Raw genomic sequence first — 16,248 nt, forward strand, 5'->3', positions numbered from 1 at the left:
TATAGTAAGCATATGGTCATTATCCCGCATGTACTAGTGTATCATGTCATACGATGAAATTTCATTATTTTCCTTTTTTACATGCATGCTTTTACAAATTTCATAATTTCAATTATATTGTTTAATGAGCATGCATTTTCACAAAATATAGTTCATAAGAATCAAAAAAGTATTTAATGAGAGTTGTAAACATGCACTTTTAATATATACAATAACCATGCTATGCGGAAAGAAAGTAATAACAAGTATCCATGTGAGTTTTTATTCACTTGGGTCTTATGATGCTTCTTCAAAATCCTCTTGAGGCTCCACAATCTCGACATTTAAGAAAAGACCTATAATTAATTTTAAACCCGAGCTAACACAAACCATAAACCTAAACACGCTCAAAAGTTAAAACACACTTTCTGTCTAACCATCGAACATTCAAATAGAGGGGTTCAAACGTTTAGCCACGACATCAAATATTCATACTGGGAATGTTGCATGTTCAGTGCTAGGTAAAAAACCCATTTTAAACAAAAAAAACAACCAAACTACTCCTAAGTAAATCCCAAGATTTTACCACAATTTCTAACAGAGTTTTAAACCATAATAATATATCCATGTAGAAAAAACCACATCCAATATTATTAAAACTCTAAACTATCGTTAAACTATGATTAAGGCTAATAACACATTGCAAGCTTAAAAACCTACAAGTTACGCTATGAAAAAACACTCAAACATCATAACAACAATACAAAGAATGAGTTGAGTTAAGAAAATTACCTCATTAAGAGCAAAACCACCAAAGAAACACTTATTATCCACCAAAACACCATCACACACTCACACAAGGGCGACATTGAGCAAAAGGAACATATGTGAGCTAAGGAACGAAGGAGATGATGTATTTATAAGTGAGGAAAAGCTGAAGATAAGATTGAGTTGCTTTTGCATGTTTGTATACAATTGAACGTTGGGTGTAGTATTACTTAACGATTTTAGGGTTGCAGGTCAAACGTTCAGTGTTCCATGCTTGAGCTTCGAGGATATGGTTAAGATCGAATGTTCAGTGGTCCATACACGAACATTATTCACTAGGGTTTGGGTCAAAAATTTGGCTAAAAGTTAAATGTCAAAATTCTTACTTTCATTGAACCTTAATGAACTTAGCATACTCATTAGCCCTTCCAAAGCTAATATTACAATTCAAGCCAGGAATCCAATAGACATACAATTTTTCTAGTCTTCCAATTTATTTTATGAGTTTTGATACAATATTAATTGTTTTGGGGCAATTGATGTTAGGGACTTCCACAGATCATCTGGAGAAGGATCCTCACCATATCAAATGCATTAATTTTATGGTTAATATTTAAAGTTTGTGTATCTAACGGTAAATATAATGTTATATAATATAATTTTTTGCCAACATTAACATCATATTTACTGTTAAATGCATTAGGTTAAAATTTTGACCATAAAATAAATACTATTTAATTATTTCAAATGGAAAAGGAGTATTTAGTTTACTTGTATTAATGAAATTTTATCTTTAAAAAAATGAAAAAAAAGTTGCTAAGGGTTTTGCCTTTTATTTTATTTTATTTTAGAGACTTGTTGGACAAAGAAGAAAAAAAAAAAAAAAAAGAAAAAGAAAAGAAAAGAAGGAAAAGGAGCCTTCTCCTTGTCCCTCTCTCTTTCGGCAGACATATCTGTTCCCTTCTCCGACCCTCGCTTCCTCTTTTCCTTTCTTCTACCGTTCTACGCTTACAATGCCCTCCTGATAATTTCCATTTCATGTCTCTCCCCACCAAACGCTCAGCCACCAGCGACGCCACCACTGCCTCCACCTCTCCTCCTTCTCCTCCCCCTCCTCACTTCCCCCCTATGAAAAAGGCCAAGTCCCAAGCCCTCGCTTTCGACCCCAAAAACGGCCTACACCACCACCAAGACAACACCGCTCACAGCAACAACGTCGTCGTTTTCGATCCCTCCTCTATGGCCCTAGACGACGATCTCAAGCCCGACGACTCCTCTGCGCCCCCTCGCTCCGTCGCCGCCAATTTGTCCCGGAAGAAGGCCCAGCCACCCCAGCCTGCTAAGAAGCTCGTTATCAAGCTCCTCAAAGGTTTTCAATGCCGTTATATACGTCTCTTGTGTGTGTAATTGGATAATTCTAGGGTTCGTGTCTGTAAAGATCTTTCTTTTAGCTGGAATTGTAGGGTTTGGCTTTAGTTTTTAGGTGAAATTCAGCTGGGATTCTTGAATTTTATTTCATATTTGTGCAATTTTTAGAGTGGGATTTAAGATTACTTTGGTTTTTGGATCTGGGTACTGATCCCAGAACCTTATTTTAATGGAATAGAGCTGATATTGGTGCTTGTGAGAAATCTGTTCAATGTCCGTTGTGCAACTTAGCTGAATAGGGTTTCTATTCTTAAATATTTGGTTGCATTTTGCATTTTCCTGAAGAGTTAAGGGCTTCCGATTCATCTAGGGTTAGGATGCTTGGGTGATTGAATTTGACGGGTATTGCATTTTTGAATGCAATCTGCTGGCTTATTAACCAATGAGAAAAATAAGGTGTTGTTTTATGGTAATTCGAGGTGGGTATTGGTTTTAGGGACACCATTTCCATAATGGTTGGTGTGTGAACAAATTTAAGGATTATGTCGATGATAGTAGATTGATCATATTCATTTTCTGTTTATACGCTTTCCTTAGTTTGATTTACACTATGTTTGGTAGAGGGGATGGAGAGGGGTGAGGGGAAGGCCGGGAGGGATGGAGAGGAGTGTGTTCTTACCTCCTGTTGTGCTTGAATAGGGAAGGAATGGGGGAGTGTTCCACTCTAAGGGGAATAATGTCAAATCTGGTCATGGCATCAACTTCCCCATTCTTACCAAAAAATAAAAGAGGTTTCCTATACTCTCCCTCCAATTTTCCTACCTTTGGGTGGATAGGGAACGGTGGAGCTGTAGGGATGTCTTTTTCCACACCTCCTCTTCTCACTCCTATTATACCCCCTACCAAAAAAAGGATTTGACTCTCTTTTCTCCTCTTCCTTCCCATCACTCTGCATTTCTCGATAGAGTCCCTTGAAGAAAATGGTGTCAATGTTCTTGCCTGTCCAGGTACTATGTTGTTGTTACACAACCTTTGTATTTTAACTGCTTCTTACCCTCCATGTCTTGTAGCTACTTTGTGGGTTGATTCTAGGCTCTTCTTGCTTTAATCCCAATGAAGCTCCTCCAATTTGATGAGATCTGTTGTATATTAATTTGTTGATGTTGTGATACACCCTGTGGAAAGCTTAATAGAGATGCCTTGTTGTAGCTAAATATAATGATAATAACTTGAGCTAAGAATTGAGTCTTATAATTGGGAGGTAAAATGTAGCAATTCTTTTAGCGTAATGATTCTCAGAAAGGTAGAAACATGTACATTCCTTAAAACTCGGAGCCTCTTAAGAGGAAGTGTAACATATAGATGTGTGATGTTTTACATGCTCTGAATTAATCACTAAGTATCTCATGAGCATAAGATCTGGACACAAAATTGTGTAGTAATCCTTATAATTTAATTATAGTTATTTTACTTATAAAAAAAAATTAAATTAAATTTATTCTTATATATAAAAAAAATCTAAGTTCATGTTCTATAGTGGTGAATTTGGTATGTGCCCCCAAATTTAAAGCCATTGCTAGGAAAGACTTCCATGTAATGCAGAGTGAGTTCTCCTTGCACTCTGTAGACAAATTCAAAGAGCTAAACTCAAGGATTTTAAATAACAGCTCGAAGGTGTTATTTTAAATCCATGTAGTGTGAGGATTAAAATCTTTCTTCTCAATAAATCCAGAACTGCTCCCTACTGGCAATGTTAGCAATGTAGAAGGGTTGGATTGCATTTTGGGTTGCAGGGTTTCATCCTTGCCTATGAAGTATCTAGGTCTTCCATTGGGAGCTTCTTTTAAGGCCAGATCTATTTGGGGTGGTATTATTGAGAAGATAGAGTGCCATTTGGCTGGTTGGAAAATGTTGTATTCTCAAAGGGTGGTAGGATTACTTTGATTAAGAGCACCTTGTTTAATGTGCCTACCTATTTCTTGTCTCTTTTTCCCATCCTTGCTGGTGTTGCTTACCTCATCAAGAAGTTGCAGCAGGATTTTTGTGGGTGGTATTGGTGAGGAGATCAAATATCAATTGGTGAATTGGTCTAAAGTTTGTTCTTCGATTGTTGAGGGAGGGTTGGGGGTGAGAAATTTAGTTCTTTTTAACTGAGCTCTATTGGAAAAATGGTTATAGTGCTATGGTTTTGAGAGAGAGGCTTTGTGGAGAGTGTTTGTGGATTGAAAATATGGCAGCTTGTGGGGTGGATGGTGTTCTGGTGAGCTTAATGGGTCGCATGGGGTTGGTTTATGGAAATTTATTAGATAAGGTTGGGGTGGAGTTCTCTAGGCACATTGGACTTGAAGTAGGGGATGGCTCCAAGGTTACATTTTGGCATGACGTGTAGTATTGGGAGCAGTCCCTTAAGGTAGTGCTTCCGGAGTTATTTTGTTTAGCCCGTTCCAAAGATGCTGCCGTGGCAGAACGTTTACAGCTCACTAGTGACCCTCTTCAATGGAATATTGATTTTATTAGAGCGGCGCAAGACTATGAGGTGGTTTTCTTCACCATGTTTTTTCATATGTTGGGTGGCGAAATCTTATGTTGGGCCAAATCTTTTTATAATGTCCGTACTTCCTATGAGAGTGACTCTTGCCCTTGGAGAAGTATTTGGCGGAGCAAGGTTCCTCAAGAGTTGTGTTCTTTGCTTGGTCAGAAGCTTTAGGGAAGATCCTCACCATGGATAATTTTTTATTTTTTATTTTTAATTTTTCTTTTCTTTTCTTTTCTTTTATTTTTTATGAATAATTATGATACTATTGAGAGAAAAAGGGCAAAGCCCTCGCACACGAAGACTATACAAGAGGGCCGTAACCTGAAAAGCTGCTACAATGTAAAAAGCAAAATCAAATCTACCAGATTTGCTGAGACAAAGTTAGGAACATTTACAATAACCGAATAAAAGAGATCTCAAAAAGGAAGATTTTAGAAAGAGCACGTTGGTCTCACTATCCTCAAAGAGGTGCGGGTTCCTTTCTCTCCAAATGCTCCACATTAAGAGAGATGAATAACTTTCCAGATTGCCTCTTTGGGATGTCCCCTCCCTTGAACTATCCAGCAATGAGGAAGCTCTAGGATGTTACTAGGCATTACCCACAAGACTCCGAAAATGTTAAAAATCAAGTGCCAGAGATCCGAAGTATGCTCGTAGTGGATGAGAAGGTGATTAATAGTTTACTCATTTTTTTTACACAGACAACACCGATTAGCTAGAGTGAAACCCCTCATTCTAAGATTATCCACTGTGAGCATTCTACTCTGTGCTACTGCCCATAAGAATAAAGCAACACGAGGAGGGTCCTTGGCCTTCCAAATACTTTTCCAAGGGAATGTGCTGTGCTCACCTGATTGTAACATTTCATAATATCTCTTCACTGTAAAATTGTGGCTGCTAGAAGGAGTCCACGACATGCTATCCACTTCTCCTGGATGCGTCTTGGAGGAGTATAAAAGACTAAAAAAGGAGTCGAGAGATAATTTAAGGAAACAACATCTCATAGTGGTAAATTGATGTTGATGTGCAAGAAGACTGGGGAATTTGTAGATCACATTCTTCTCCATTGTGTGATTGTTCATGCCTTATGGAGTTCAATTTTCAACCTTTATAGGTTAAAGTGGGTCTTGCCTCTATGAGTAGTGGTTCTCTTCACTTTGTTGGAAACTGCAATGTGGTTCTTCTCAAAGTGCTATAGCGTAGAAATGATCCCATCTTGTTTAATGTGGTGTTTATGGAGAGAGATGTGTTTGTTGTTTTGAGGATTGCGTGAGATCGATGGAGGAGCTCAAGGCCTTTTTCTTCAAAACCCCTGATTAGTGGACAACATCTATTGTTTGTCTTCATTCTTCTAGCTTTCAGGATTTTCTTGTTTTTTTTCTTCTTTTCTGTTTAGGTGTCTCTCTTTATGTTTCTTGTGTACTTGGGTTGTGCCATTTTCTTTTTTATAAAATTTTGGTTACTTATCAAAAATAAAAAAAATTCATATTGTCAATCCATATCAAGGGTTCCAAAAGTAAACCAATAGAGTGAAATGACTCATAAGCATCTGATAATATGCTTTATTTTTCATATGACTTGTGCCAACCAAACTTACATTCCTCCTTTTGATGGCCCTTGAGAATTGTTTTGCCTAGGTTTAATGAATATTTATCCTATTGTTGTTATTTTTCAAATAAGAAATTCTCGTCTATTCTTACTGCACACTTGTTTGGACTTATACTCTGTTTGATTACTATCATGCAACGGATAGATGGAGATATATTGATATGCATGGCTTCTAGCGAGATTCTCTAGTTCGTAAGTTTAATATTGTGATAGTAAATTGTGAGAGACCAACAAAAGTTCTGTTGAAGTAGAAAAAAAAACTAGCAGTGATGAAGCTTGGAATCCAAAAATCTTTATAGCTTCTGCTATTTTTTGGAGAAAGGGACTAATGTGTTTTATTTTTCCATTTCCCTTTTTGTTTCTCTGTAGCTAAACCAACACTGCCTGCAAATTTTGAAGAGGATACATGGGCAAAGCTGAAGTCGGCTATATCTGCTATCTTTTTAAAGCAGCCAGATCCTATTGACTCAGAAATACTTTATCAGGTAGAGCCTGATACATTTTTCTATCTCTTTGTTTGAAGTTCAGTGACCTTTTCCAATGTAAAATTTCTAATCAATAATGATTTCTGAGCCAATGCATAATGTTGTCCTTAGGCTGTTAATGATCTTTGTCTGCACAAATTGGGGGGAAATCTTTATCAACGGATTGAAAAGGAGTGTGAAGCACACATATATGCAGCGCTGCAATCCTTGGTTGGCCAAAGCCCAGATTTGGTGGTTTTTTTATCACTCGTCGAGAGATGCTGGCAGGATCTTTGTGATCAAATGTTGTTGATTCGTGGTATAGCCTTGTATCTAGATAGAACATATGTGAAGCAAACACCTAGCGTACGATCACTGTGGGACATGGGATTGCAGCTTTTCCGCAAACATCTTTCATTGTCTCCAGAAGTTGAGCACAAAACTGTCACTGGCCTTTTAAGAATGATTGAGAGGGAAAGGTAAATATGCATTCTTCTACTTCAAGTTAATCATGGGATTGCAGGGATTCTAATTTATGCAGAAATGCAATTCATCATACATCTCCAAAAGTTTTAAATATTCTCTTTTCCTTGGTTCTTGACGTGGTTTTCAGTTCTGTCGTGTCTTTTTGGTGTTCTTGTGTGGAGATTCCAGGGAAGTTTATATCTTTGGTAATAGGTGCTAGCCTCCTGTTTCAGGCCTTTCTGGCCCTTTAGTTTTCTCTTGTTCTGTAAGTGATTAATGAACTAGCTACGGTCATATTTTTTAAGTGGTGATGATGTTGCTGCTGCAATCTTGTGGATTTTGACACAATTTTCACATAGTCCTTGAGACTCGCTATAGGATGTTATCCTTGAAATTGTCTGGACACTGGCTATAAATTATTGTTGACAATCCTGTTCCTTGGAAGTTTGTAAAAAACACCAAAAAGACACTGGCTTTGTGATCAAATGTTGTTGATTCGTGGTATAGCCTTGTATCTAGATAGAACATATGTGAAGCAAACACCTAGCGTACGATCACTGTGGGACATGGGATTGCAGCTTTTCCGCAAACATCTTTCATTGTCTCCAGAAGTTGAGCACAAAACTGTCACTGGCCTTTTAAGAATGATTGAGAGGGAAAGGTAAATATGCATTCTTCTACTTCAAGTTAATCATGGGATTGCAGGGATTCTAATTTATGCAGAAATGCAATTCATCATACATCTCCAAAAGTTTTAAATATTCTCTTTTCCTTGGTTCTTGACGTGGTTTTCAGTTCTGTCGTGTCTTTTTGGTGTTCTTGTGTGGAGATTCCAGGGAAGTTTATATCTTTGGTAATAGGTGCTAGCCTCCTGTTTCAGGCCTTTCTGGCCCTTTAGTTTTCTCTTGTTCTGTAAGTGATTAATGAACTAGCTACGGTCATATTTTTTAAGTGGTGATGATGTTGCTGCTGCAATCTTGTGGATTTTGACACAATTTTCACATAGTCCTTGAGACTCGCTATAGGATGTTATCCTTGAAATTGTCTGGACACTGGCTATAAATTATTGTTGACAATCCTGTTCCTTGGAAGTTTGTAAAAAACAGGCCGCTTTCCTCCTCCCCTCCCAAAGAAGAAAAGAATTCCATATGATAGTTGAAGTAGTGTATTCTATTTCGCTTTGCATCAAATAAAGTTTCTCATTAGGTTTAAGAGATTTCTGCCCCTATAATATGCTTTTCCTTTTCACCTATTTTTGGCTTTTTGGGGGTGTTGGGGTCCAAGAGGACTATTAGGAAAGAAGTACATAGTGCACTACTTATTAATATCTCTAGTGGAATGGGTCACAAAAAGTATGTTAGTTGCAAGGATATATACTCTTTTAATTCTTGTAATTAACAGTCTTGTCCTTTCTCTTATATGTTTCTACTTCCCTTATTAAAATACAAATAGAAAACCATACGTGTGTGTGTGTACTCATGTATTTGTTAGCTTTCTTTTTGTGTGTTTGAGGTTTTCTGATGGTGCATTAATCACACCTGAGTTAGTGGAATAAACTTGATGCATGTGGGGATGCGTTATCAAGAAAATGTTTAAGCCTGTAGTGAAATGAATTAGTTCACAAAATTTAGACATGGTAGTTGCATCTGATTTTTATAATTCCCTACTAGGTTAAAATCTTGATTTTGGTACCAAGATCCTTAATTCCTTATGTAATGTTAATTATAAAACTTGTTCCAGAGTCAGGAACTTACATTTGTATATAGAACCATTCCAAACTGTGTTGCCATTCTGCTTGGCGAGGGTCTGGCACTTAATTTTTTTTTTCTTTGGCATCATTTGATTTGTTTAATCATCTTGGGAAGAATCCAACCCATTAACATTCTGATTGATGAATTCAATTTCAAGATTATGCTTTTATGCTAGCCGATTTCTAGCATGTTCTTTTCAGCTGTTGCCTGTAATTATCATCTACATGATCAAAGAATTTTAATTCTTCTTTATATGTGGTTGATGGTTGGATCATCCGTTATCATATTAAGAAACTTGGTATTTCAAGTTGTAATTTGCTTTGTTCTGTTTGATATTTCAGATTAGGTGAAGCAGTTGATAGAACTCTTCTTAACCATCTTTTGAAGATGTTTACTGCTCTAGGAATTTACTCAGAAAGCTTTGAGAAGCCATTCCTTGAGTGCACATCTGAGTTTTATGCTGCTGAAGGAATGAAATACATGCAGCAATCAGACGTTCCAGATTATTTGAAGCATGTGGAGGTGCATTTTTTTCCCCCTCCTCTCTTCAAACTATAAGTTATTATATTCTTCTGTATTTTCCTTGCTATCGTACTTTACTTATTAGTTACTTAATTGTATAAATACAATTTTATCTAGCTTATCAACTGATTCTACATAATGTGATTTCTGTTCACCTTTTGGGGGTTTGTGGTTAACCCATTGTTGCAGACAAGGTTGCACGAGGAACATGAAAGATGTTTACTCTACCTGGACGCAAGTACAAGAAAGCCACTAATTGCAACTGCAGAAAAGAAACTCCTTGAACACCACATATCTGCCATTCTTGATAAGGTGTGAAAGAGGACACGATTTTCTCATTGTTCTCTGAGTTAATCCTTACTTTCTCTTTATTTCTTGCCTTCACTATACAAATGGCAGTGTTTTTCATCATTTCTAGATCATTAGCTTTCTATGATTTTTCCAGGGCTTCATGATGCTAATGGATGGCAACCGTATTGAGGACCTTCAGAGGATGTATTCACTGTTTTCAAGGGTGAGTGCTCTTGAATCACTAAGGCAAGCTCTTAGCTCATACATTCGCAGAACTGGGCAGGGCATTGTTATGGATGAAGAGAAAGACAAAGATATGGTGTCGTCCCTTTTAGAATTTAAGGCTTCGCTTGACACAATATGGGAAGAAAGCTTTTCCAAGAATGATGGATTTTGCAACACCATTAAGGATGCATTTGAGCATCTCATCAATCTCCGTCAGGTAATAAATTTTGTTTTATCTGTTTTCTTGTTCCCCTTGTTTTCTATGTCATTTATAAATTGAACAAATGGATAATCCATGACAAAGTTTCATGTAAGGAGTTTCAAGGTAGAGAAGTACAATAATAGGAAGAACAAAATACAAACATGAAAGTATGAATATAGTAATTGGTGAGCGTTAACTTCTAGTTAAGTTCAAGTAGGTAAGAATAATTTTATTATTGATTTTTATTACTCGACTTGTACTAGATTCAAATTAATAAATTTTTCTTTATATGCTATTAACCCTTCCTCTATCAACTTCACTTGAGAATTAGATTTGTCATATTTTAGAATATTCCGTGTAAGAAGGGGATAGTTTGGTGCAATGATAGAGTTCCTGAGCTGTTAAGTGCTAGCGAGCAGCTTTGGTTTTTGAGAGGGTCCACTCCATGCAAAAATGCTGTAGTGCAGGACTGCATCCAGATCTACCTTACAAAGGCATGCTTTATTGGGGCCAACACTGACTAACAGCCTTTCTTATCCAAAGCTAAAGAAAGACATTATTATTCTCGCCTTATTTCTATCAAATTACTTCCAACCAGAACAACCTGATTGCAGTGGGTAGGATAGCATGGTTTCACTGTTCTAGTCATGTATGTGTGTGAAGTTACCTAATTAAAAAGAAAAAAAAGATAAGAAAATTCCACTAGTAATGATAATAATGTATTTGTTGAGAATGTGCGCATTTGGGGAGAAATGGTACTCTTGGATAGCACATTGCATCTCTTCGGTATGCTTCTCCGTCTTAGTGAATGGCAATCCATCCAGTTTCTTCAGTAGCTCCCATCCGTGGGTTGAGACATGGAGATCCTTTATCTCCTTTCCTGTTCGTTATTGTCATGGAGGCTTTTAGTAAAATGCTTACCCCAACTGTTGATGGGGGGGGTCTTCTCTCAAGCTTCTCTGTGGGGTACGAGCACTATGGTGTGGTTAGTATGTCACACTTTGTTCGCAAATGGTACTTTGGTTTTTTGTGGGGCCAATCTTGATCACCTTCACTATCTGCGTGCGCTTTATTCTTATGTTTTGAAGCTGTCTCCAGTTTGAAGGTTAACTTGGCATAACTTAGAATTGGTGCCTGTGGGTAATCTGGATAATGTAGAAGGGTTGGCTGTCATTTTGGGTTTTGGGGTTTCCTCTTTGCAGTATCTTGGTCTTTTGTTGGGGCCTCTTACAAGGCCAAGTCTATTTGGGATGTAGTAGAAAAGATTGAGCGTCGGCTAGCTAGTTGGAAAATGATGTATTTGTCCAAGGGTGGAAGGTGAGAGTTGTTTGGAATAGCTTCAAGTCTAATATCCAACAGAAAAAAGGTATTCAAGTATCAAGCAATGAGCTTTTCCTTGATCTTTGGATGGGGAATAGCAAGAGAGAGCCATTTAGCTTATATTATAGCGCTGTTACTGCTAGATTTTGCAGTTGAAGCACCAATTGGAAAAAGAAAGAAAGAAAGGTTTGGGTTGGAGATGCATCTATGAGTTTTAAACATAGGAACCAGATTAGCCAAAGTTTGGTGATTACCATTTCCCAACCAGATAACTAACTTTGCTCTGGATCCCAAATGGCAGGCATTTGTGACCAGTGTTATGTATACCAATTTTTTTAAACGCAGTTTCTAGCAAGTCGAATTGTATCCTGAAAATTACATAGATTTTGTATCAGAAATTGTTATCAGCAACTTTTTGGTGTGTATCCAGGATGCAAACCGCCAGACCTCTAATTTGAATAATCCAATCACTAATTTTCCATTTCAGGAAAGATCACTAGATTTGAAACACACTACCTCATGTGACTTCAATAATTATACAGCATTCTGCCCAGCCAGAATCAATAATACTGCTTCAGTTGTTACATTATTTGGAGTACCCTAGACAAAGCTGATAAGTCTTGAAATCCCCTGGAAGTTTCTTTCTTGGTGGGAGTTGTTCTGGGAAAGAATTTTAAATTCTGGAACCGGTTAAAATCTATCTCAATCTTACTAAAGTTTTGTTATCAGTTGGTCATCATTTTTATGTATTTCAATTATTTGACTTAAGAGTATAATGTTTGTACTTCTTTAAATAGAACCGGCCTGCTGAGCTGATTGCAAAGTTTCTGGATGAGAAGCTTCGTGCTGGGAATAAGGGTACTTCTGAGGAGGAATTGGAGGGTACACTCGATAAAGTTCTGGTTTTATTCAGATTTATCCAGGTTAGTTCAGCTCTTGGATGGATTAACTGACAGTTCTATTTGCTGTTAGTGTTTCTTTGTTTTTTTGGTGCTATTTACTTCTCTTGTCATGTTTGTCTTCAAAATAATACTGAGAAACATGTCTCATATTTATTCTTATTAATGAAGGGCAAGGATGTGTTTGAAGCATTCTACAAGAAGGATCTTGCGAAAAGGTTGCTTTTGGGAAAGAGTGCTTCTATTGATGCGGAGAAGTCGATGATCTCTAAGGTTAAGGATAGATAATTTAAGATGTAAATATATTTGCTGAATGTTTTTCATGAATTCATAAGGCTAACAATTTTTTTATTGCTAATGCAGCTGAAGACAGAGTGTGGCAGCCAATTTACAAACAAACTTGAGGGAATGTTCAAAGTATGCGTATTTTTGGATACTTACAAATTTTTAGTTTGAAATTTTTGATTTATCATTATTGCTCTAGATTTATCATTAATGGACCTCAGGCAGTTTGCTCTAGATATTGCCTCCTAGACATGTTGATTCCATCAATGGGTGGCACTTTTGGTCCTGACCGCCAGTGCTTTTCTATTCAACCTTCTTCCGTTTCCTAATAAAAGCTATTCATTTTTTAATGGAATAGCCATTCTGTGTACCAAATATACCCCTAAGTGTTAGCACCGCTGTCTGAGTCCAACTCTTAGGGATTTTGGAATGGGAGCAGTTGTGTTAATTTGCAACTCTCTTTAGCTATGCAAGAATAATTTAGACAAAGAAATTGCATGATTCCACTAGAGGCAATGATATAAATAAGCATGGATTCACATTTTGAATTCTCGTCAGTACTGGATCAACTTATTTTGAATTCGAAGAAGCAGGACTTATTAACAACTGGATGAAGATCAAGTCTAGTTAACATCGAATCCTGTACTGCACTGATAATAATTTGTCTTCATATATGTCGTGTATACTTGGGCTTTACTTTATGCTCCTCTTCTGATTTATGTATTAATGAAGTCAGAGAGGGAGATGAAGTGTTGGGTTGACTTTCTACAGTAAGAAGTTTATCATATGAGCTCCTGTAGGCAATTTGACTTTCTCTATATTATCCTTATGACTGCAAGATACCGTATGAGCTTTTATTTCTTAAAAATCTTTGTCAGTGACTTTTTTTTGTTTATCCATTAAGAAAAAGTCTCCTTATGTGCTTTTATAATGAGCTTGTATGGGTCACTTAATGAAATATTTTGCAATATTTGTTGAAATGTTGTCAGGACATTGAATTATCAAAAGAGATAAATGAATCCTTCAAACAATCATCCCAGGCCAGGACAAAACTCCCATCAGGGATTGAGCTGAGTGTGCATGTTTTAACAACAGGGTAGGTCTTAGTTTCTTGACAAACCCAATCGAAATATTCATTCACTGAATGTTTCCAAGGAGCTTAGTTGGTTTTTGTGTTGCTAACTGCAGGTACTGGCCAACATATCCGCCCATGGATGTCAGACTGCCTCATGAATTGAATGTCTACCAGGTTGGGGAAAACCACCGAATATCTGCATTCAATTGTAGGCAACGTCATTGTACTTCTTGACGGTTGTCTCAGTCTTTTCTTTTGCTTGGTGCAATAGGACATTTTCAAGGAGTTCTACTTGAGCAAGTACAGTGGAAGGCGCTTAATGTGGCAAAATTCACTAGGTCACTGTGTGTTAAAAGCCGAATTTCCTAAAGGTAAAAAGGAGCTGGCCGTTTCACTATTTCAGGTTGGTCTCTTTTAGGCCATTGTTGTTTCAATATTCTTTATTTTTCTTTTGTTTTGGTTGATTTTGCCTACCCAAGTGGATATCTTATTGTATTTTGGTCATGTTGTGTGTCTTCTACACCAGACTGTTGTGTTAATGCTCTTTAATGATGCGGAGAAGCTAAGTTTTCAAGATATTAAGGACTCAACCGGGATTGAGGATAAGGAACTGAGGAGGACTCTGCAGTCCCTTGCATGTGGGAAAGTTCGAGTCCTACAAAAGGTAGGTAGTCAAGTTTAAATAATATACACTTGTAAAATTGGAAATTTTTGGATTGTTTATTTATTTATTTTGACTATTTCTATTTTCCCATTTATATATGTGCCACAGTTGCCTAAGGGTAGAGATGTGGAGGATGATGATTCATTTATGTTCAATGACATATTTACGGCTCCTCTTTACCGTATAAAGGTATATCTATTTGTATGTTAAGTAACAAGAGTGGTGATTTTGATCCCAACTTGCATAAGCCTATTTGTATGTTAAGTAACAAGAGTGGTGATTATAATCCCAACTTGCATAAGCCTGACAACTGTCAAAAGTGAATTTGTGAACTCAAAGACACTGTTGTAAACTTTGGTTGGAAAAACTGCTGGACTTTTGAATTTTGATTGCCACTCATATGATGGAGATTGGAAGCTAACGCTGCATTTATGCGAGCAGGTAAATGCAATCCAAATGAAGGAAACAGTGGAGGAGAATACAAGCACCACCGAAAGAGTATTTCAGGACCGTCAATATCAGGTTAAAACCATGTTACATTCCTATATCAATATATGCACATGCTAATATTATCCCCAAGTCCCAATTGAAACTCCAAACTATCCGAATGTAATTTTTGCATTACTTGCTTGATGCATTGTAGGTTGATGCTGCCATCGTTCGAATAATGAAGACTAGAAAAGTACTGAGTCACACGCTTCTGATAACCGAACTCTTCCAACAGGTATATGTTTTCCCTTTTTCATTAGTAAAGATAATTTTACTAATTAGAGGTAAGTGTTTTAATCATCTTTCTCTTAAAATTTTGCCATCTCCATACTGTAAATCAAATACCAATGGCAAGGCTGATTTCACCAAATCATTGATTTCATGGAAATATGGAAGTGCTCTTCTAAACTGGGATTAAACACAAAGTGATTTGGTGGCCTGAGAGGCATAAACTGGACAGGCTGACTAATTTAAATGTAAGATGAATTGGAATATATTATTGGCATGGTACAGAAATTTAGTTTTTTTTTTTTTTTTTTTTTCCTGTGAACAGCTCAAGTTTCCAATAAAGCCAGCTGATTTGAAGAAAAGGATTGAAAGCCTGATTGACAGGGAGTATCTGGAGCGTGACAAAAACAACCCGCAGATATACAATTACTTGGCGTGATCAATCTCTTTTTTACTCTCCCTTTGTAAATGACATGGGAGACTTCTGTCGTCTGCAGAGAAAGGCAGGATGTTAATCTCTTGTCAGATTCATGTACAGTAATTCGTAGTTTTCATTTTTGTTGCGGTCAATACTGAGAAATTGTAAAGCATATTTAATCGCTGTTCTGAAACTTCTCTTTCTTTACAAGACTTGATATGCTTGATGATAATCGAACACTTTCTGGCAAAAGGGTCAGTGAAAAAAAAAAAAAAAGACAAAAAAAAGAAAAAGAAAAAAGAAAAATGAAAAAGTAAAATCCCTGTTTGAGGCAAGTGGGAGTGTGTAGGGTGCTCTGTTTATTAACAGGGAAAGTACTCGAAATACTGACTGTTGTATTATATACTCGTTTATATTTAGACAACATTTACCATAATGCTATCTTCATAAGACAAGTTTAATGGAATGCCATGTTTTGTTTTCCCGTTGGCTTTCATCGTTTGGTTAAATGGCCGCTTTATTAGAGCATTCCCAATTGCTTAGTCCATTTTTTTTTTAATGCAAAATGGTTAACCAGAACTTGCATTTTTTCTAAATATTGTTTCACCTGTTTATCTTTCTTCTTTATTTTATGAAAATAATTATTTAAAATTGCTTTTGCACTTTATGACAAAACCTAGACGAAATTGCA

The 16,248-nt window shown here is 36.8% G+C and overlaps 1 protein-coding gene across 1 annotated transcript; it reads left to right on the forward strand.

Moving 5' to 3' along the window:
• The first annotated feature begins 1,665 nt into the window (after positions 1–1,665).
• LOC132170272 (cullin-4) lies at positions 1,666–16,041 on the forward strand. The gene is made up of 17 exons (XM_059581188.1): positions 1,666–2,116; positions 6,629–6,744; positions 6,856–7,202; positions 9,281–9,461; positions 9,651–9,773; positions 9,907–10,194; positions 12,297–12,422; positions 12,570–12,671; positions 12,762–12,815; positions 13,673–13,779; positions 13,872–13,932; positions 14,030–14,161; positions 14,285–14,422; positions 14,531–14,611; positions 14,864–14,944; positions 15,066–15,146; positions 15,465–16,041. The coding sequence occupies exons 1-17, from the start codon at positions 1,786–1,788 to the stop codon at positions 15,576–15,578; spliced, it is 2,463 nt and encodes an 820-aa protein (XP_059437171.1). The 5' UTR covers positions 1,666–1,785; the 3' UTR covers positions 15,579–16,041.
• Positions 16,042–16,248: the final 207 nt, after the last annotated feature.

This window comes from Corylus avellana, chromosome ca2, assembly GCF_901000735.1.
Source record: "Corylus avellana chromosome ca2, CavTom2PMs-1.0".
Classification (NCBI taxonomy): domain Eukaryota; kingdom Viridiplantae; phylum Streptophyta; class Magnoliopsida; order Fagales; family Betulaceae; genus Corylus; species Corylus avellana.

What these genes read in the sequence shown, in the direction of transcription:
- LOC132170272 (XM_059581188.1), top strand. Translation starts at nt 1,786, where the DNA reads ATGTCTCTCCCCACCAAACGCTCAGCCACCAGCGACGCCACCACTGCC. An exon ending in TATCTGCCATTCTTGATAAG is followed by an intron (nt 9,774 to 9,906) that starts GTGTGAAAGAGG and finishes TGATTTTTCCAG; the next exon opens with GGCTTCATGATGCTAATGGA. An exon ending in TGGCCGTTTCACTATTTCAG is followed by an intron (nt 14,162 to 14,284) that starts GTTGGTCTCTTT and finishes CTTCTACACCAG; the next exon opens with ACTGTTGTGTTAATGCTCTT.